The following is a 22,414-nucleotide window of genomic DNA, read 5'->3' as shown; positions in this document are numbered from 1 at the left end:
TAGGAGTTCCATTCTGTATAAGTGGATTCCCTCTTCTTCCCTTCCAACCCAAAATGTGTAGGCCTTGTTGAACTCGCTAAGAATCCATTGGATAAAATCGAGTCCTTCTTAGCTTGTACACCCTTCGTCATGTCTTATTTTAATCGATTTATATTTTAAGAAATTATTTAATTTTGTTAAAGAAAATGGGAAAAAAGTTAATGAAAAGTAGGTCATATTTTTTATTTAGATTTTGTAATAAAATGTGAGTAGTGAATTAGTGGAATATGATGACCACTTGATGAATGGTAAAAGTAAAATGAGACATTTATTAGTGGACGGACGAAAAAGAAAAAATGAACATTTAATGACAACGGAAGGAGTATATATCAAAGAACCTTATCGTCTTCTTCCTTTGGTAGCCTTATCTCACATTGGTTATATGACCTAATCTGATTTAATCTCTTGTATTATAGTACTAGTATTTTTGTACTTTGTGAAATAATGAATTATACCTACTACTTCTTCTCTCTAATATGTCAATATACTTTTAGACATACGTCTATTATTATTCTATAATTGCAAAAGCTAAACCTAACATTCGTCAACCAAAAGCTTTTAAGACAGACATGTACCACTATTTCAATCTCCAAAATCACCAGTTCATATATAACTTCTGTTTGTTTGTAATAAACACGAAATGTTGCCCGAGAGGCGAACCAACTGCTTCTTTGGAGGCCCCTCGGATAATTGGCATCCCATTTTTATGGTACAATGCGGAAAGGAAAGAAGAAGATCACGACAAAAATAGCATATCATCGATGGTGCCTCCCCTGAAAGCCACCCTTGTTCTTGGCAAAAAAGGTGTTCTTTGGTTTAGGGATCTCATGAATATCCATCATCTGGATCGTTCGTTGCTTCTTGGCTTCATGAGTAAAAAAATGCATCAGGATCGGATTAGCATAAGCATTACTACTAATACTACTACTACAACTATTATAGTTTCCAAGTTACAAATCAGAAACCAGACCATTCTGAGCTTCTTGGTAGTTCTCTTGAAGCCGTCTTCTTGCTGAATTCAGCTTCTCGTCGTCTACAACAGTTTCCCTTTGCGCTCTCTACAAAATCACATTACATCAGTCAGAACAAATCATCAATTCAAAGTGTGTGAATTCCACAATGTAAAGAATTGAAGAGTATCGGAATTTCTGCTTCCCATTCCAAACAAAAACCACATATGAATCACTAAATAAGATCAGAAAGAATCAAAAGACATAGTAAAAGATTCAAATTGGTACATTAGGAGGGGGAGCAGAGGAAGATTTAGAAACTGATTGTGGAGGCCTTGATGGAGCTTCCCTCCGAGCTGCTGCAGATGGAGATGGCTTAGGTTTCGGCTCATATTCCGCATAATTCCTTTCTGGAGTCGGACCCCCATCTAACAAAAACAAAATAATGTCTGAAAACTACTCAACCTGAAAAAGGAAAATACTGGTTTAAGAAGCTCAGTACTCACTCCGGGGATTTGGGGAGTACCCAAAATCGGGGACCTGCGACAAAGAAACCAAGAAACTTTAGGAGCACAACAGATATGCTACAAAGGCGGTTTTTTCCCTTTCTGCATTCTTTTCTCATTTCTGTTTCCTTTTATCTTTTATTTTCTGATTTTTCTCCAAAAACTTAAGAGAGTGGAACGATTATCAATTCACCTGGTGATGGCCATTTTGTTGATTTTTGGGTATGTTCTGCTGAGGTGAGTCCACATCAGCTGCCACGACCACCACCACCAATATATCAACATAATGAATCTCTTCTTTACTTTCATATTAATTCATCCACACAAACTATTCCTATCTAATATAGTTTACTAACATAGCTTATCCACAGTCACTACTATACATAGAAACAAGTTTCTAATTTTGAAACAGAGAAAATTTTACCAATGAGATTTGCAGTAGTTGCTTGTGGCTGGTTCACCTTAACCCATTCATCCACAGTTTCCTTCCATTTTCTGCATTCAAATACACAAAAGACCAAATTTCCAAAACAAGAAACACAAGTTTAAACTCAATCAAGCTCTAAAAACTCTATTTCTTCCCCAAAAAGGGCTTTTTTAGTTCTTTGGGGGAAAGTGAGAACCTAACAAGCTGCTTCACCAATCTACGAACTTCACTCGAAGAATGCTTCCTCAGTCGATTCACATGTCTTCCTATATCAGTATCCTACAAATAAAATCAAGCACAGTTTTCTTTTTTCATCCTTGAACACTATTAAATGGATAAGTTTATCCAATTTTGATATTTCTTCAGCTAGAAATAAACATTGATTTCCACCTTGAGAGCTTGGAATGTGATATCCATATCTGCAAGAGTCTGCAGCAACTCCACCACAGCTTCTTCACTCTACACACCAAAACTAAAAAATAAGCTAAGAATTTAACCGATCAAAGCTAAAGTGGAAAATCACATAAAGCTAAAAATTAACCAGCTGTGGATCCTCGAGCTGCTCTTTGATGCTGAAAATTGTGGTCTGCTCATCGTCATCAAACAATCCAGCATACGGATCGACCTCGCCTTCTTCGTCGTTAAGATTCAGATGATCTGAATCCGGAGTCAACGCAGTCTTACCAAAATCCGCATTCATATTCCTATCATCATCAACAGCAACGCTATTCTTCTTATTGCTATCATTATCCTTGTGGTCAACGTCGTCGCTGCTGTAATCAATTTTGCTGCCGCGATTGCAAAATCGGTGATCCTGATCGGCTTCTCCGCCGCCGCCGCCGCCGCAGCTGCGGCACAGCTGCCCCGCGGATGCGTAGAGCGATTCGACGATTCCGTCTCTCCGGCTGCGCAGCTCCTCGCCGTAGTCGGAGCTGGCGACTCCGATCGCCGCGTCAATCAGCGCCCAAATTCCGACTCCCGATCTCGACAAAATCGATCGGAATTCATCCGAATCCATAGATCTTCTCTGCCAATCGGAAAAATCACGAATCGCAACAAATTGGGTAAATTGGAAGGGTTATTACATCAGCAGATCTGAAGAGAGGATTTTTGGAGCGCACGTGGAACGACGTCGTAAATGCGAGATTGAATGTGGAATCAAATCTTGTAATTTCTCTCAGAAAGAAGAGGTAAGAGAAGAACTAATTTTCTTTTCTATTTTTTTTAATACATATACTTATTTTACAGTTTCAATTATTTTAAACAAATTCGTGATATTATCTTTTTTTGTGATTTGACTGAAATGGGTATCGAATAAGTAATATTTACTGATTAGTCTATCGATGCGACCGGCCCTGAGCATAATATCTGAGGGCATTTTATGGAATTTGAGTTTTATTTCTCTCTTCCATTTAATTAATCATTTTCATTTAATTTAACTTTTTTTGTTTTGGCTGATTTTCGGTTGAACTGCAAAAAATTATTACTACTAGTATATGAACTATTTAGTCTCGTTGTTGGTCTCTAATCTCAATTAGATTATAGACTATGTAGTTCTTTAATTTTAAAATATGGTTGAATTACATGTATACCGTGTCTATATAAAAATAGATCGCAGGTTGTAGATTGCATTTAGTTGTAGGTTAAAGAATTTGTTGAAGCTACGTAATACGCCATTAATCAGCTTGTAGAAGCTATCATATTGTTTAACAAAAAAAATAGCTTATTTGATATTTGGGCCGAGTGTAATCAGCTTGTATTGGGGATTCATTTTTTGTTTTGACAACGGGTGTATAAGTGTATTGAATCTGTCTTTGTCGGAATTCGATTAATCTTGGTCAATTGGGTTTGCATGTTCTCAGAGTATTTGCTGTGACAGAATAGAACAATTGTGTAATCGAGATAAACAGAAACGTAAAGAAGACACAGATTTACGTGGTTCACCAACGTTGCGTTGGCTACGTCCACGGGCGGAAACGGAGAACAGATATTATTCAGAGTGTTTTCAGATTACAGAGTTATGCGCTCTACTTCTATATAAATAGGCACACAGACGACGGGCTAGGGCAATACAAAATTATGACCTAAAACATAAACATGTCATAGCGTCGGGCGCGGGGGCTTCTCCGCGCCCCCGGACCCCATGGCAAGGGGGCGTCGCCCCCCTTGACCCCCCAACTCACTGACTAGCTAGCGGCAAACTATAACGGATTCAAGACATACTAACAGTATTCCAGCGGGTGACAGAGTTTGAATTCGTGTCCTCAAGGTCACTACAGCTCCGCGCTGCCAACTGCGCTATTACCCCTTGATGAATCATGAGATCCATTCTTGGAGCTAGAAGTTATGGAACTTTGTGAAGTATTTCAAAAGTGGAACTCATTTCCCATTCCATTCACTCGGATTTTTTTTGTTTCATTTAAGATTTAATAAAAAAAATTACATAGCTTCATTTATAGTATTGCTCTTATTTTACCTGGTCAATATTATCCAGGTTGTCCACAAGAATCCTCTACATGACTTTCCCTCTTGAAGTTTCTGTTTCATGTAGATTAAAATTATTTGGCCAAGAAATTTGTCATATATAGAGATGCTTTGAAGCTTCGATTAGACTATTTTATTCACTTGTTGCACAAGCTTACAATTAATATGTAATCCCTCCGTTCCATAGTAATAACAACGTTTTTCTATTTTCGTCCGTTTCATAGTAATAGAGTCATTTCCTTTTTAGTAAAAGTCAACACATTTTTTCCACATCTACTTTACTCTCTCTTACTTTTTTCTATCTTCATCTCTCTACCTTTTTCATTTTCCACTTTATTCTCTCTTTACTTAATTCACCTAACATAATTTTTCTTAATCTCCGTGCCAAAAAGTTTTGCCTCCATTACTATGGAACGGAGGGAGTATAACCCAAGTTTTTTTTTTTTTTTTTGGTTTTGTAACCTTTTTTTTGTCAATAGTTACTTTGTTGTTTTTGGTAGCACGTCGAATCTTTTTTATACGTTAGAATGCTCGTTATTTCTAACTTTTTTTTTAGTCTTTTTAAATGTATAAAAAAAATATAACCCAAAAATCTATACAAGAATTGTTCTATCGATCCCACATCACAAACTTAACTTAGAATGACAAAACAAATTCCTCCCAATCACACTCCTAACCACTCCATATTTTTTTAAGCTCTCGATGATTGATTCACCGTTCAAATCAAGCTTTTGAGTTATTTTGCTTTCACATTGTAAATGTGCAATAGTATATTCCCTCCGTTCCGCATTATCTGTCACACTTGCGTTTCTGCACTTATTTTGTAAAAATGATGTTCCATCCATCCAAGAAAAATAGGACACATTGTAAATGACAAAGGTTTTAATATGGAATCGGTAAAGTAAGAGCGAAGGAAAAAAAAATAATAGAGATGTAGTAATAATAAAATATGAGGTTCATATTATTAGTAAGAAAGAAGAGAAAAAAGTAAGAAAAGTTGTTGAAAACTTTCCTTTTATAAATAAGCTTTATTATTTGTGGACAACCAAAAATGGCAAATGTGCTCTATTTATCGTGGATGGAGAGAGTAATAAATAGTTAAAGTCGAAAAATAGTAAAGTAAGAGAGGGAATAATGTAAAGAAGACTGTAAAATAAGAGAGAGAATAAGGTAGAGAAGAGTCTTCTTTACATTATTCCCTCTCTTACTTTACTATTTTTCCAGTTTAACTATTTATTATTATTTTTACAAAACGAGTGCAGAAACGCAAGTGTGACGTGTGACTGTTTATGTAGGACAAAGGGAGTACTATATTAGGGGTATGTTATATTCCTAACTTTTTAAGTTGCTAACTCTTCTAACTTGTCAACGTAGTGTATTAAAAATGTTAACACGTTGACATTAAAATGCCAACACAGTACATTAAAATGTCAACAAAATTATATATTAATATTTTAATATCATTATATTGACATTTTTAATACACTGCGTTAATGAGTTAATAAAATTGACTAACTTAAAAAAAATTTAGCAATTCATCATGACTCATATTATATATGTATAGTAGGCTATTAGTAAATTGACAACTATTTTAGATACTACTATCCCAATACTAGTTTATACTTGGCTGAATAAAATACTAATAAAATTATAATAGTGAATGTTTTAGCTAAGTATCAAAATATACTCTCATGGAACTGTACCAAATATTTGGGCCTACTATTGTCTAGAGTGAACTAAAAAATGTTTCATGCATTATGGGTTTATCTCACCTATTTTCTTGGATTTTAAAAATATTGTCAGACATCTTTGGACTAAGAGTTTATCTCGAAAATGGTCTTTTTTCATTGTTTTTGGTCGAAAATACCCTTTTGAGAGGTTTTGGGAGTTTGGACAATTTGGTCTTTTACACTTTTAACATTTTAAATCTAATATTATTTCAGTTATGTACTAAATCTGATATTATTTCAAAATTATCATTCTTCTTCCCTTTTGTCATCCTTCCCTTTGTTTCTTTATTTCAATATTATATTTAATTTTACAAAATTAAATTTTAAATTTCAATTTTTAAATATCAATTATTTTTTTTAATTATAAAAATTATTAAATAACAAAAATTAATAGTCATAATCAATAATTGATAGTGTCTAATATATAATCAATAAGGTACGACAACGCCTTAGTTTTAATCAATATTTAATAGCTTTAATCATAAATAGATCATATAACACAAATTATTCTAAAATAAATATGCATCTAATATAAGACTAATATAATTTTCGTTTATTAATTTGATAACAATAAAAATTTACTAGAAAATTTCAACAAAAATACTCGTATATAAAATTTTTAGTAGGATCAAATTTTTAGTCAACTTCATAATATATAATCACAAGAAATTATAACAACCGAACGAAGGCTAAATAGAATAACTCTTATTTTTCCATCATGATTAATATTATTTTTCTGTAATTCTTCAATTCAGCTGAATATTATATTAAATAACAAAAATTAATAGTTTTAATCAATATTTATAGTGTCCATGAATTAATAGTTTTAATTAAAAAAAATTTATTGATATTTAAAAATTAAAATTTAAAACTTAATTTTATAAAATTAAATTTAATATTGAAATAAAGAAACAAAGTGAAGGATGACAAAAGGGAAGAAGAAATTAATTTTGAAATAATATCAGATTTAGTACATAACTGAAATAATATCAAATTTAAAATGTTAAAAGTGTAAAAAGACCAAACTGCTCAAATCCCCCAAAAGGGTATTTTCAACCGAAAACAATAAAAAAAGGACCATTTTTCGAGATAAACCCTTAGTCCAGGGATGTCTGACGATATTTTTAAAGTCCAGGGACTATGAGCGAGATAAACTCATAGTCTAAGGACCATTTTTATAGTTCACTCTATTGTTTATCTTTCAAATAATTTTATTCAAATCAAATACTAATTGTTATACTAATAGACTTGCAATTGTATCGTAATCGTAGTTCTATATAAATAAATTGTAATTATCATATTGTGATATTCTAAAACCTTTTGTTTGATAAAATTAAGAATTGATATAAAATTGTAATTCTAAATTTGAAAAATAAAAAGTAATTCAATCACATTATTTTGAAGAGAATGAAAATTATAAAGACTAATATAAATATGTCATTTGAAAAAATAAAGTTTACTATAAAAGTGAAAAATATGAATCATTTAAAAAACTAGAAACAAGAGTAGCTACAGAAATGGAGCACGTAGTACGATTTCGAACCTGGGTAACAAATTTAGGCTAATGTTAAAACGCATATATTAGTATTCTACTATGACTAGTACCGATCCTACACTATTAAATCTTAAAATAAGTGATTAAGACTAAAGTTTACGGATTCTAATAAAAAGTAGAAAAAATATCAACAAAGAATAAAGTCATCAATTTGTTAAAAACTACACCATATTCAGTAGTTTTTGTGATTTTAAAAGTGTATTAAAAATATTAATACAATGATATGAATATTTCAACACAAATACAGGAATATATCAGCACAAGTATATTAATATTATACATACATTATGTTGATATTTTTTCATGCATTTGTTGAAATAAAACTGCTTATCAACATATACGAAAAATCAAAATAAAAATATCTAATTTCACCATCCCATCACCGTCCGAACCAATTGACATCTCATTAGGTACCTAATAAATTCCTTTAATTTGATATAGTACTTTTTTTTGAAAAAATAATTTAAATAGAGAGACTTTTGAAAATTTAGGATGTGTTCGGCTAACTATTTTTGAAATTGGGTGGTTTTTTCTTGTCCAGTTTTGGACGGTTAATCTGTATTTGGGAGGAATTGAAAAATAAAATGACGAAACAATCCACAATAAGGGTTAATGGGCGAAAAGAATAGGGAGTAAGTGGTTGGGGATATATTAGTAACTTCAAATTGTTTACTCTTGATATCTGATGAAGTAAGACTACAAAACCACCTCAAACTAGTTACATAAGCCCAATTGTTAAGGGACCAGTGCAGGTGCAGGCCTTCATCTGTATCTAAGTAAGTGAACAACCAGAATTCATTAGAAATGGACCTATTTTTGCCTATATCATGTTAACCGAACATGTCCTAAGGTTTTGAGATAATTATTTGAGAAGAGAGAAAATGATTATATATATAAGAATTAATATCATTACCCTTTCAAATTTATTTAATAATTTTTTAAAATTTAAAATATAATCCACTTGGCGTTATTTCAATCCTTAGAAATTCAAATTTAATAATTAAGAATTGATCTTAGTTATATATATAGGGATATGCGAGTAATTGCTAACTATTATCAAACCACTAATTTCTAGCTAGGATCTAGTGGTTCATAATTTACCATGCAAATTTTTAAAATTAATTTTTTAATATGTAAATAATACATATGTCATTTGATAATATCGTTAGTTATATATGGTTAAATCTCTCATAATCAACCTATATATTTGGATAAATTCCACTTATCTGGAATATATTTCCTCACCAATTGCAAACAACATAGTCTCTATATAAAATTTGAACCAATCAATTTGTTTTTTTATTAAATAGTTATGGCCAAAAATACCTTTATACGTAAAACATATCAGGAAAAGTAAACAATGATCAAATTTGTATTACTAATATCAAATGTTTCTTGTATTGATTATTTCCCACTTAGTTTTCACATATTGTATGCCTTCAACCACAAAACACAAATTTGTATCAAATTATAAGTTTTAGTGGTTCATGATCTAAGTATATTTATCATTGTAGCCTCTGTGATAACCGATAATTATAATAATATCACTTGGTACGTACCAATATAGTTGCACCAACAATTTGCAAATTTTTTTTTATTAAATAGTTATAGGCCAAAAATGCCTTTATACGTAAAACATATCAGAAAAAGCACAATGATCAAATTTGTATTACTAATATCAAATGTTTCTACTTTCTTGTATTGATTATTTCCCACTTAGTTTTCACATATTGTATGCCTTCAACCACAAAACACAAATTTGTATCAAATTATAAGTTTTAGTGGTTCAAGATCTAAGTATATTTAAGTCATTGTAGCCTCTGTGATAACCGATAATTATAATAATATCACTTGGTACGTACCAATATAGTTGCACCAACAATTTGCAAATTTTAGTTTATTAAGGTAATTAATATGCATCCATAAACTACTTTGATTTCCAAGACTTCTCAAAATAATTAATACAGTACAAGTTAATTCCATCAAGAGATATCAGTCATGCATGCATGATAAACCTAGGCCTTGTGGTCGAAAAGGTTTTGTAACAGTAAATAAATTAATAATAGACGACGAGCTTGTTTAAAAAAACAAGACATGTATTTTGTGGGGTAGAATATGTGATAATATTAATTGTTTGATTTAATATCCAATATTTCATAACAACATTAGATTTGAAGCATCATGGCCCGCCGTAGGAAGATTATTAGGGGTTTAGTTTTCAAGGAATAACACCAGATTTGGTGAATTAAATAATTCATTTAATAAGTGCTTATTACAATTTGACCAATTTAACCCCATCTAACAATTGAATAATTCTCATCTTCCCCGCTAAAGTGAAAAAATTGGGCGGCAAATTTCTAAATTTTCAGCGACAGATGCTCTTCAAACGTCCCTGAGGAGATCAAAGCCGAGATTCAAACCACACCAAGGTATGCGCGAATCCTATTGATTTTAGCTTAATCTTCCCCCCTCCCCGTTCAATTCCCTCTCCGGAAGTTTGATCACCACACTTTGCTTACTCATTTGTGTTTGATAATCAACATTTCTTGAGTTCTATGATGTTAATCTTGGATTATACCTATTGGTTAAGGTTGACTACAAAATTTCAAGTTAATTTATTTCAATTCATTTTTTCAAATCGATGCCCTAAATTTTGACATTTGTGACTCTGGGTACGAATTCAAATAAGTGCCAGCAATATGCATTCGTCCAATCCGCTGTTTGTGTTATGCTGGGGTTTTAACTGTAATTTCTTTGCAGCAAAATGTCTATCATGAATCGTGTAGTCGTGAGCTCTGGGATCGGTTCTGGTAGTAACGATTTGTTCTATCTCATAATACGAAACAATAACTCAGATGTATCATGATTATTCAGGTTTTGATATGTTGACTTGTTGATGTGTAAATGTTATAATGAGCAGGTGAAACTGAGCGGGCGATGGCGAAGTTCAAGAAGGGCGATCGTTCACGAATGATCTGGACATTACGCGAGGAAGAGATACTCGCAACAACCTTGGCTGAACTCGTTGCCCGGGATTGGAAATCGGACAATGGGTTTCGCGCTGGTTATCTCTTGAAAATCAAATACCATATTCGCGCTGAATTCCCCAACTCGGATCTCAGGGGTACACCACATGTTACTTCCAAAATTTCTTGGCACGAACTGGGGTTGGCTTCAATCCACATGGGGATTTTAAAATTGACTGTAATGATGTACATTGGGAGCAAATTCTGAATGTGCTATTCCTTAACTCGTTGCTAATGAGCATTTGAATACGATTTAGGTTTAACTTTTTGCTTGTGGTTAGTTGAATGTATAATCCCTCTGTGTGTGTAGGCTGACAAGCATGCCAAGTTCATGCAGATGAAGTCTTGGCCCTTTTGGAGACATGGAAAATTATTTTTGGCAAGGACTGAGCACATGGAAATACGGCTGAAGACTTCGCTGATGCTGCTGCGTGAGCTCGTCCCCAAGAAACCTTGGGAAGTGAGTGCAACGAAAATGATTACCACCATTGTATGGACGACATCCTGGCTGAACAAAGCACTCCAATTGGGGAACAACCTGATCTGCAAAAGTTGAGCTCAGGTACTGATTAGCGCCGCACTTCCACTCCGAAAAACTCCTAAGCGGAAGAGCGTCTCCACTGATGTTGAATTTATGAAGTTTCTTGCAAACCTTCATGTTTAGACTAACTCCCACCTTGAGGTTATCGCTGCTAGGATTTGGTACGAGTTTGACATGGGCAAGGCACAGATGGAGGTGTTTGATAAACTCGGCACCATTGATGGACTAACACTTGTAGAAAGGTATGAACTTTGTGACATTCTTAGTGAGAAATCACAGAGCGTCTGTAGTTCTTTATGGATATGCCAGAATCCGCTCGTCTTGGATATGTGAAAATGTTCATCTAATAGAGCCTTGTACTTGGGTGATTCAGCAATTGAAGTGAAGCTGTGTGGTCTACTATAATACTCCCTCCGTCCATAAACAATAGATCACTTTGTGTATGACACGAGTTTTAATGTAGAATTGGTAAAGTTAGAGAGAAGAGAAAAAAAGTAAGAGAGAATGAGAAAAAGAAGAGAGAAGGAGAAAAAAGTAAGAGAGAATGAGAAAAAGTAAGAGGGAATCTTTCATAAATGGCTGTGATCTATTTTTTGTGGACGGCCAAATATGGTAAGTGTGATCTATTTTTTATGGACGGAGGGAGTATGTTTTATATTATATGTGATTGTGGCAGCAAGTGCATGTGTCAGCTGTGAATATTTTGGTAGACATTGAATCATCTAGCTGGTTGGGGCCTCTTTCATTTTATGGAATTGTTACCCGGTTCTGAAAGCCCCCAACATATTTTGTACCTAAATTATATATAAATGATCCTTATCAATATTATCATTTTCTGTAGCCTACGAAGATGGATGCTATTGAATGTAAATATAGTAGTTATTAACATTTTTTTGGTGGAGGCGAATGGTTTTCATGTATATTCACACACGACATTGAGATTAATGCCCAAATATTTTTCAGTGCAGCCACTAATACCGATAACAAAAGTTTAAAAAAACCAGTATATATTACAAGGTTGAAAATTAACACCATGATGTGATGCATCAGTTGTCGACCAACAACAACAAAAGTTGTAAAACACGCACCATAGTTCCTACATTTCTAGGGCCTTCAAAACCAAATTAAAGCAGTCCTCATCCACATAATACTATCAGTGAAGTTATTGGACTTACTTCCTTACCCCTTCAACAACCTACGGATGCCTTACATTTTGAGGATATCAAGGTTTTGGTGAGTTCGATACGCATGAGCTAGCACAAGTTTTTTTTTCGAAAATAGGTACATAAAGTGAGAAAATAGAAAAGTTTTAGAGTGACTAATACTATGCATCTTTGCAAAAATATTGAACAACATCTGACCAACCACTGTTTCAAAAGTTAATATGGACAAGTTTTCATGTTATCCCTGCAGTTTCAGACTTGAATCACAACCGATAACATTCATAATTGCGACCAACTACTGTTTCAAAAGTTAATATGGACAAGTTTAATTGTTATCCCTGCAGTTTCAGTTTCAGTTTCAGACTTGAATCACGACCGATAACATGCATAATTGAACCCTGGGACCAGATCAGAGTAAAAATGGGCATATTTAGTAGGGATCCCAACGGTCTGCCTCAAACGCTCAATCCCATGCCAAGGAACTCACAAAAACCATCATCCCAGTAAAACGTTTTGGCATGTGGTACGCCTGAATAGCGCCCAAACTCAAATTGTAACTCTAATAGTCGCACCTTTATCAACATGAAGAGTGTAGTTGCCCAAGCGCATATTCCGGTACAATGGTCGAACAATCTTATCTTAATATTCCAGCCAAAAGTAACACTCTTTAGCTAATCCAAAAACAGCTTTTATTGTTGTCTCAATAGCCTCTCGATCAACATCAACCCCTATCGTCTTTTTTATGGTAGCATTACTCACTACAATTACCTTGTCCACAACAGTATCATCTGTATCCTTGCCAACTTTGGTAAGGGAGTCGGTGGTGGCGTCAATTCCAATTTTCATTTCGTTTGCAGCTATTTCCGCCACTAGGTTTAAAACTTTTTGAAGAGAGTGAGCTAGCATGAGTTGACTTGCTTGAGGGGCCAGCTTCACCTAGCGCACCATCGGGACAAGATGCCTTCATAGCATGAGGCGGAGGTAAGGACCGACTCTTTTCAAAGCGTGTGTGAAGCTGTCCATCGGGAGCAAAGTCTATGAAGCATATGCCTTGGTCGGTGGTGAACTCATTGTCGTTCGGTGGAGGAACATCATCAAATAGTTTGCGGCTCACCGGTAGTGGGGGGAATATGTCCGGAGAGTTCACCTCCTCATTCACCTCAGTAGTCTTGATGGTGTATGGATCATCACTAGGAAACTTGTCCGTGTCATTTGAACGTATGACAACCTCATTTTGCCGCTCCACCTTCACATCATGCTCGACCTTCACATCTGCTAAGCCAAACAAGAATGCTAGCTTCGTATATTCAGGCTCGTCGTGGTGATAGTACGCGCTGACAAACCAATCATACTACCACACACCAAAAAACAAAATTAAATAGATGAAATCATCAACATAACAACATGATAAACACAATTAAATGCAAGAGCACCTTCATGATCTTCACCCAAACCTCGTCATTAGCGACGATAATTTTGTTGTCCTGATCCCATTGTGCTCCAAACGTCTTTACCACAACTTTGAGCATACAATAAAGCATGTGCATTATAACCATTATAACCATTCTTTTGGCCAACTCATCCTCGGTGACAACAATACCCACTCTAGTCTGGAGCTCTTGTGCGGCGGTCATCAAGAACCAAGACGGGAAAATGTGTGACGCCCCGGAATTTCGTTCCCTTCTTTCGAGATAAATCGGATTTAGTAGCTTAATTAATTCCTTTTTAGAAGCTGTGTAATCGTAGTCGTGGTTGTAATTTTCGAATTTGGAGTAATGCAAGTATTTTTCGTGGATGAAATAAAGTGCAAAGAAATTTTGTGTCAAGGATAAAAGTAAAGCTATGCTTTTATTAGATAAATAATTGAGGAACAAATTACACAAGAATGTCGAAGAATTTATTCACATAGTACTTACATAAGTGAAAGTGACAATACACTCTTATATTACAACTCTTCTCTAGAGACTCTAAATTACATGAAAATGGAAAGTATGACTATGGTTTCCAAACCAACATTTGGATCTTTCCAAGAAGAGGATCATGAGGATCTTGAGGAAGATCATCTCTTCCTCTCTCTCGACTTCTACACCACCTTGATAGCCAAGCTACACCAAAGAAACCTACAAAAAAATAGCCACCAAAGAGGTTAAAAAAATTCCAATAAAAGAGCAAGGATTTTGGCTTTCACCAATAAGGTATAAGTGATGATCAAGACATCACATTGCTGCCATGGAATCAAAAAAAAATATGCCCAAGGACCGAGACATCCCCAATTCTCCACATAGAGCAATAGAGACAATAGTAGACAAGGGATGAAGTCATCATCTAGGCCTAAAAGGGAGTAAGCAAGATCCCTCCTTACACCAAGGCTGAAAATACAGCCAAGGATGTCATCCAAAAATTGCATCAATTTGGCATGAAAAGCATAGTCACAAAGCTCAAAAGAGAGCCAACTAGTAGCTCAAGAATAGCAGCCCCATATCAATTTAGGAGCCGCCAAGAACAGTTCCAAAAAAGCCAAGAACCATGGCTACATAAAGGAAAGCCCCTGCCTTCTCTTCCTCCACAAAAATTCGAAACCAACAAGGAGTGGAAGAGGAGCAAGGAGGGCGGCCAACAAGCAAGAGGAACCACCAAGTGAGGTAAGTACCTCAACACCAACAACCAAACTTGCATCATGTAGAGTTACCAACACTTAGCCAAGAATTTAGATCAATAGTGTTGCACAATAGCTTGAGCAAGTCATGAGAACTTAGATTCATAGGACAACATCAAGGCAGTAGCTAAAGCAGTCATGAACCAACAACGTGTATCGCAAGAACAACAACAAATCACCAATCCCATAAGCTCTCAAGAATTAATCTATGAAAACAACAAATGCCCCATCAAGTTTTCCATCAAGCACTCACTGCCATAACTCAAAGGAATGAGTAAAGGGGAAAGGGAAGGGTGACTTAGCTTAGACGGGGAGGCGGACCGGCGAGGAAGCAAGCGCCGGCGCAGCAAGGGAGGATCGACCGGCGGCGTCACTCGCCACGGCTGACGGCGGGGGTGATGCTAGGTTCGGGTTCCACGCTTGGCGGAGGACGAAAGGCGATGCCTTTCCCCATCGATCGGCGACCCTGCCGCGGGAGGCGACGCGGGCAACGCCTCTGCACGCCGGAGCTGCGCGGCGTGACGACGGCGACGACGGCGGTGCTGGCCTGAAAAGCGAGCGACGAGCGGCGAGAGGAAGAGAGCCGCGACTCGCGGCGCGAAGTGGAGATCGGCACGTGGGCAATCGCTGGCGAAACTCCACAATCCTCCGGCGGTGCCGGCGTTTGGCATGAACCGCCGGAGAAGCCGAATTTGAAACCAGAGCACCACTACTCCTTCGCTCCTCGAAAATTTGGGGGAAAGTGAAGGGATGGCGGATCGTTGAGGATTGAGATGTGAATCGGTGAGGAGGCACGTCGGCGACGCAGGGGACGGCGACTTCGCCGAGAATCGGGCGAGAGAGAGGAAGCCACCGCTGTCGGTTCTCCATTTTCGATTTCAAGGAATGGCGATGGGAGAAGAGTATTTTGGGTTCCCATTTCTATCTTGTTGGGCCACTTGAGTTGATTGGGCCGAGATAGGTAAATTGAGGAGTTGGGCCAGTAAGAAGAGACTTTAATTTAATTAAGTTGGGCTCTAGTATTTAAGTAAGTGAATGCAGTGGACTTTGAGCCAAGAAATTAATTATGAAGAGTTGGAATTTATTTAAGGATTTGAGATGGAGCAATAAATTAATTCCCAAATAATTACTAAGTTTCCGGAGGTGGAAAATATTTGGGTTGGAGCTCACAAGTCGAGAAATAAATGTCTAAATAAATTATTTAAACTTCGAGAAAGGAAAGTATTTAGGTGGGAGACGCGAAAGCCGACCGGCGTCGCCCCGCGACGCCATGGGCGGCCTTAAGAAAAATCTGAAGAGAAGGATTTTTGAAGAGACTTTCCAAGAATTCCTATTCTTGTTAATAAGTGCCCGAATATTTAAGTTAGAGAAAAATAGAATTTCTCCAAGTTAATAAAGAGAATAAATAAACTCTGCAGAGTAGTAAAGCCGAGGTAGGATTAAGAAAAATCCTATAGGCCGAGACTAAGATATAGGTGCTATCCAATAGGATGCATGCATTCTTTCTAAAGAGAAATAATTCAAGTATTAATTAGCGTGCTACGCTATTTATTTTCAAGGGATAAATTGTTCGAGGGCGAGTGAGGCCAAAGCGAGTAATTGAGTTGAGACATAAGCATATCAGGTGGGCTTTCTATTAATATCCAGCACTATAGTGTGGATATAAAGCAAATATTTGTGAAATTATGAAAAATCATCTTTTCTCAAAATGAAGCAGTGATTATTTTAAAGTTGTTGTCATGCCATAAAATGTTTGTTTTGAGGCCTATCTGTTGGGGTAATAGCCCGTGGGTTTTGGCGATGCCAGCCCGAGTTTAACGAATTCGGTTCCCAATAGGACCGCAAATCCTGTTCGGAATAATGTGCACGAGAGCCGTGAGCCATCAGCTGTTGGCCGGCGATGTGTCCGTTGAAGGTGGCCACCTTCACGGTACACGATTCTCAGATAAGGCGAGGATCCAAAAGAACTTAGACTGCAGTCAGACTTTTAGCTCACAGAGAATTTAGTATGCTCGGGCCTTTTAAGAAAAAAAACCCCGTGCGATACTGTGGATGGATGACAACTATATATTGTATGTTTTGTTTTCGGCATGTGTCCACTGAGTATTCATGTACTCAGCCCTGCATGTATTTATAAATGTGCAGGTTGAACGTCAAGAGGATGGAGAAATGATCGGAGTCGATGCTACTAAATAATCAAGTGGATCTTTTCACGATTCGTGTCTTCATACACGAAGTCGTCTAGTATGGACTTATTCCGCTGCTCTTTTGTGAAGTGAGACATCTTAGAATCTCACCTTCGAACTCTGATTTATTGATGTAATGTTTATTCTAGTTCTAAGACCATGTAATGGTACATTTGACTTCTATTCTATGATATGATCGACTTGGCCTTCGGGCATATTCACAAGTTCTTTCCCCGTTTCTTTCCCCGTCTCTTTAATCCCTCCCATTAGTCGCGATTTACCCGCTTTCGCTATCCTTAGCAAAGTGCGGTCGTGACAAAATGTTACATGTCCGTCGAGTTTCCTTCTTCATGGTGAGCATTATGTCAAGAACGATGGAGTCGGTGGCAGCGGACCAAACAACATTGTAGAGGTAGGAATCTTGAGTGGGTGGAGTCATACTTATTGGAGATCGAAAATGGTATTTTTGGATATGATGTGGAGCTGCACACAAAATACTAGCACCATCAAAGAAACTAAATGAGGGTTAGTAATTGGATTGACATGTAACTACCCACCTAACATCATTGCGATTTCTGCAAACCACATTAACTTCACTCTGCATTTCCACTCTAATCACATCATCAATGTGGTTTACCGCCATTTTTGGGTGTTGACAAATTAACTTCTTTTGAGCTACTATACGTATCATTCCTATTTGAGCAATTATTTAAAATAAGTATGCTGGTTTGAAGTCATACCAATTACTGATATGGATTATTGCTGGTTTGAAGTCATACCAATTACTGATATGGATTATTAAGTATGGGTGCAATATACGCGACAATCTCCTACACTTGGTGAGATTACCACACGACACACGCCATGGGACGTGGCACATATAGAGCTTATAATTTTCTATATAAATTGTACTCACATAATATCATCATATTTAGTTCTGTTTTTATGAACTAATGTCATGACTAATTCATCCCAAAGTAGAGTTTATTTTTAAATATTTTTAAAACTCGGAAATTGATTTCGATTACTAATTCTTCCAAATGGCCCGCTCAACCACGTTTCTCGCTCTCGTGTGTCGCAGGTTGAACAATTCCTTCGGGTTTTGGCGAGCGTCTGTCCCTCGTGCCCATTGTTATTAGCATATGCATTGTCACATAAATAATAACGACATGTGAGATGAACGATGTCAACATACTTTACAGAAACTGAAACATATTTCCAACATACTCAAACAACAGGCCATATGTATTATTTTAATAGACATCTTCAGGCCGTTCAGATGAGAAACGACATCCCTAAGGACACATGAATCCCCTGCAAAACCTTCCCATCTCGGTAATGCATAAACAAATTGCATGTTGCGGTCGCAGGCAACGAATGTGTTGGTTGCCTGCAGCACTAACTAGCACGTTGATATGGGTCCCATCAAGAGCACCACCAACACACCCCTGCAGTGAAATTCACTCATTATGTATAAACTGCAGTAATTTTATTTAAGTAAAGCCTCAAAGCAGTCATGGAAACAAGTTCATACCTTGAACCATTTCCAGCGGTGGTCAGTGTAATCAATGAGGACCGAGTTTGGCTTACTTAGAAGTATATAATGGAGGCTTAGAATGGCACCCAACACCCGATGGACGTAATAACGAACAGTAGCCCCAGATCTTTTGAAGTCAAATCAGACTATCCTATTTTTTTATGGTGAACAAGGACCTCTAAAAAGATAGCAACCTACTCTTCAACACCAATGACTTTACCCACTGTCAACCCACCACCTTCAGTCAGAATACGACACAACTTTCTAAATGTGTTTGGGTCCATGCGTAGGTTCGAAATGCAGTCTGCGTCAGTTCAATGTACGTTGCGGTCTAGGTGTTTTATCTGATCCGATATCCTATTCAAAACACTGTACCTCCTAGCCTGGTCTACTATTTCATGATTAATAGCGTGGTCTCCACACGGTACATGTCCGTTAGGTCTTCAAGCATCAAATACAACCGGGTTGTGTTAGGTGTAGAGGGGATCATCCTGCTTATTGGGTACTAGATAAAAAAAATTACCTTAACATCTGCACAATATTCAGTGATTGATTGGGTGCAACTCTCGGTAAATCATTGACCAACAAAGCACACATAATGAAGCACATATATTAATTGTAGCAAGTAATTAGAGATGATTACCAAGTTCGACATTGAAAACTAACATCAACGAAAATTATAGCATGTAAATAATGTATGATCTCTACAAAATAAACTGCATTATACACACATTCCATAATTCAGGCGCTTACTGATGAAACTTGTCGAGTTTCTATGACGTCTTGTTGGTTTAGACGTGACGATGTAGTACCCAAGAAGTTTTCCTTGCAATTAGCCTACCAAAATACTCAGTTAAATCAAATCAACACAACAACAAAAGCATATGGGTAATTTAGATCTCGAAAGAAAATCATCTTCGTAGACCCAAAGACATTATCAAAAACACATCTCAATTTAAAAGGCAAAATTGTATGAATCAATGGTCAGAGATGTTACAATGAGATCTACCCACCTCTTGGTTGTGGATTCCACACGCGAAGCCCGCATGCCTTCTTCAAATCGACAACCACATATGAGACCCACCGAGAACTTTTGCATCTGCAACAATCAGCGGATGGAAAAAGCAGCATCTACCACTATGGAGTTGCTGCAACTTTTGTTGCCGGCGATGGATGGGTTTTGGTAATTTGAGCCCTAAAAATCATGGTAGCAAATAAAAAAGAGGGGGAAATCGAAAAAAATTGGGACAAAAATGTAATCTTTACACCATTTCTGGGTTGGTGGGCCCAGCCAGATTTCAAAAACCACCTTTTCATCAAGATTAATTTTTCTCTATATCGAAGCTGAATAGTGAAGGCCCAACCCATAATCAGGGCCCTGCACAATTGAGTGAGTGAAACTGAACATTGGATTAATCTCAGATATGGATCCTTTTCTTGGCATTTCCAATAAACTGAACATGCCCTTATTGTGTGCCGCTTATCCATACATAGTAACATAGACATTATGTATTGGGTGCTACCTACCCATGTATCACAGCACACACTACATATATTGGGTGCCACTTACCCATACATAACAACTCAGACTACATACAAAAGAGGTCGTCTTCCCAAGTATAAAAGCAGTCTCTAACTAGGGAGTATTATTTTAAATTTATAAGTATAAATCAAATAATGTCCAACAAATAATTTATTTATCACGTTAAATTTTTTATAATAGATATTGTGCATTGAGCAATTAAACACAACCAAAAGAAATATTTACTTAGTTGCATTATTTGCTTCCAACATTTTCAGTATCCATATATATGCTAATCTAATGCAGGTACAATCTCTTACTCAGTTGAATCCTATATAAGATCTTTAATTGAAAATACATATTATTTGTTAGACAAAAGAATGATTCTACGTATATATATTCCAAACATTTTGAAACCACCACCTACTATATATTAATCGCACCATAAAGGCATAAACGTTGGACTCATAAACTTGTAATGTTTTGTCTGCAATATTTACATAAAATCCAACCTCAACTAAATTAATGCAAAATATCCCACTATGTTTTATTCTTTACTTCAATTAGATCACGTGAGATATATATGTTTTGTTCTCACATTTTAAAAACTACACACGTCTAACACTACATAAGAAAAGTAACATCCAAACGAAAAGCTATCGGCCCTTCTCACTCGCTCTCCTTTTCATCAGCGTCGCTTAGTTGAACCGACGGGCGACCGACCTTAAAGAAGCGCCACGCTCGAAAAAAGCAAGAAGCCGGTTCACGAAATTAAAATTTGTTTTTTCCCTCCCTCTCTTTTTCTCTTTTATTTTCCCCCTCATGTAGCTAAGATCCTTGCGTGTAACTTTAAAAAATTTCATGGAAAACAACACGAGATACTATTTGATTGGTTGGGAGAATGGAGCCCCTAATGAGGGATAGAGTTATCAACATCTCTTTACATATGATAATGACTCAAAAAAGATGAAATGTAGCTATCCTCTTCTTGGAGCATACTAGTGATTGATTGATGAGTTGCTACTTCTTTGAACATGCTAAGGAAATAAGAAAGAAAGCAAGGAATTAAAGAAAATGGCATTAATTTCACATTGATATTTTTGTGATGAGCAATGGTTTTTATAGGCATGTTATAAATGTAGATCCTCTCCGACCCCCACACTCTTATCTTTTTGAATATGTGGGAGGAAATTATTGAAGAATTATGCATGAATTAAGTATATTATTTATGTGTGTTGCCTAATATCTAAAGACTAGGGGAGGGGGAATTTGGTCGGTGAAGAAAGACGTTATTATGCTAAATATGTCAAAATCGATAAAAAATTATTCTAACATTAGGTTCCTTAATATACCTATAGATATGGGCTAGGCATAATTAATTCACGTGCACCAATTCGTGTAAGGATGGCATACAATCCAATATATTGTAATTATATTTTTATTTACACGAAAATTAAAGGATAATGTGCTTAGGTAGTTAGATAAGATCGATACGTAAGTACTAGAATTAGTATCAAATTGATTGATTCCTAACATCTAATTAGAAGCCATTATTTTGAAGTTAATAAGGCATTTTTTAGAGGAACCATTTTTTTAAGAAAAGGTAATCAAATATAGCACTTTATAATCAATTCATGATAATATTAATAAATCTTTTAAAAGTTCAAAATTGACGACCAATTAAGCTATTGGCTTTAACTTTTTTCACAATGCTAAAAGAAGAAACTTGATGTGTACTGGTCAAACTAAGCATTCAATTAGAATGGTTGTTGATTCACTAATACAACAAATTAGCCTGAAATGAACATATATTAATTTGTACTAGTAGTTCTCACTTCTCACATGCGGCAGCAAGTTTTATTTATTTTTTAAGAGATATTTGAATAGTTGGTCAAAAGTATATTTGAGTAACGAGGGAGGAACATGCAGAACATTTCTTTATCCTCCAACCCTTTAAATTTGTGCCAACACTTGCAAGTGTGATTACTTTGTTGTGACATGGAATTTCTTTGTTGAATTGTCACTTCTTATTATACTATTATTATTTAAATCCAACAATTTCCTCATTTGGAGAATCAACCTTTCTAATCTT

The 22,414-nt window shown here is 36.0% G+C and overlaps 1 protein-coding gene and 1 long non-coding RNA gene across 2 annotated transcripts; one reads left to right on the top strand and one right to left on the bottom strand.

The window, feature by feature from the left end:
* Nucleotides 1-619: 619 nt before the first annotated feature.
* Nucleotides 620-3,126, bottom strand: LOC125216451 (Transcription elongation factor (TFIIS) family protein). The gene is made up of 9 exons (XM_048118162.2): nucleotides 2,464-3,126; nucleotides 2,313-2,381; nucleotides 2,119-2,201; nucleotides 1,920-1,990; nucleotides 1,689-1,747; nucleotides 1,496-1,529; nucleotides 1,278-1,417; nucleotides 1,010-1,097; nucleotides 620-904 (listed from the first exon to the last, which is right to left on the bottom strand). The coding sequence occupies exons 1-9, from the start codon at nucleotides 2,938-2,940 to the stop codon at nucleotides 795-797; spliced, it is 1,131 nt and encodes a 376-aa protein (XP_047974119.1). The 5' UTR covers nucleotides 2,941-3,126; the 3' UTR covers nucleotides 620-794.
* A 7,032-nt stretch (nucleotides 3,127-10,158) lies between these two features.
* LOC148931162 (uncharacterized) lies at nucleotides 10,159-12,067 on the top strand. The gene is made up of 3 exons (XR_016136175.1): nucleotides 10,159-10,501; nucleotides 10,612-10,815; nucleotides 11,028-12,067. It is a non-coding gene; the product is annotated as an uncharacterized LOC148931162 (long non-coding RNA).
* Nucleotides 12,068-22,414: the final 10,347 nt, after the last annotated feature.

Source organism: Salvia hispanica, chromosome 3 (genome assembly GCF_029641045.1).
Source record: "Salvia hispanica isolate PSC_SH4W2 chromosome 3, Shi_PSC_v1, whole genome shotgun sequence".
NCBI lineage: Eukaryota > Viridiplantae > Streptophyta > Magnoliopsida > Lamiales > Lamiaceae > Salvia > Salvia hispanica.
This window is presented reverse-complemented; position numbering and strand designations above follow the sequence as displayed.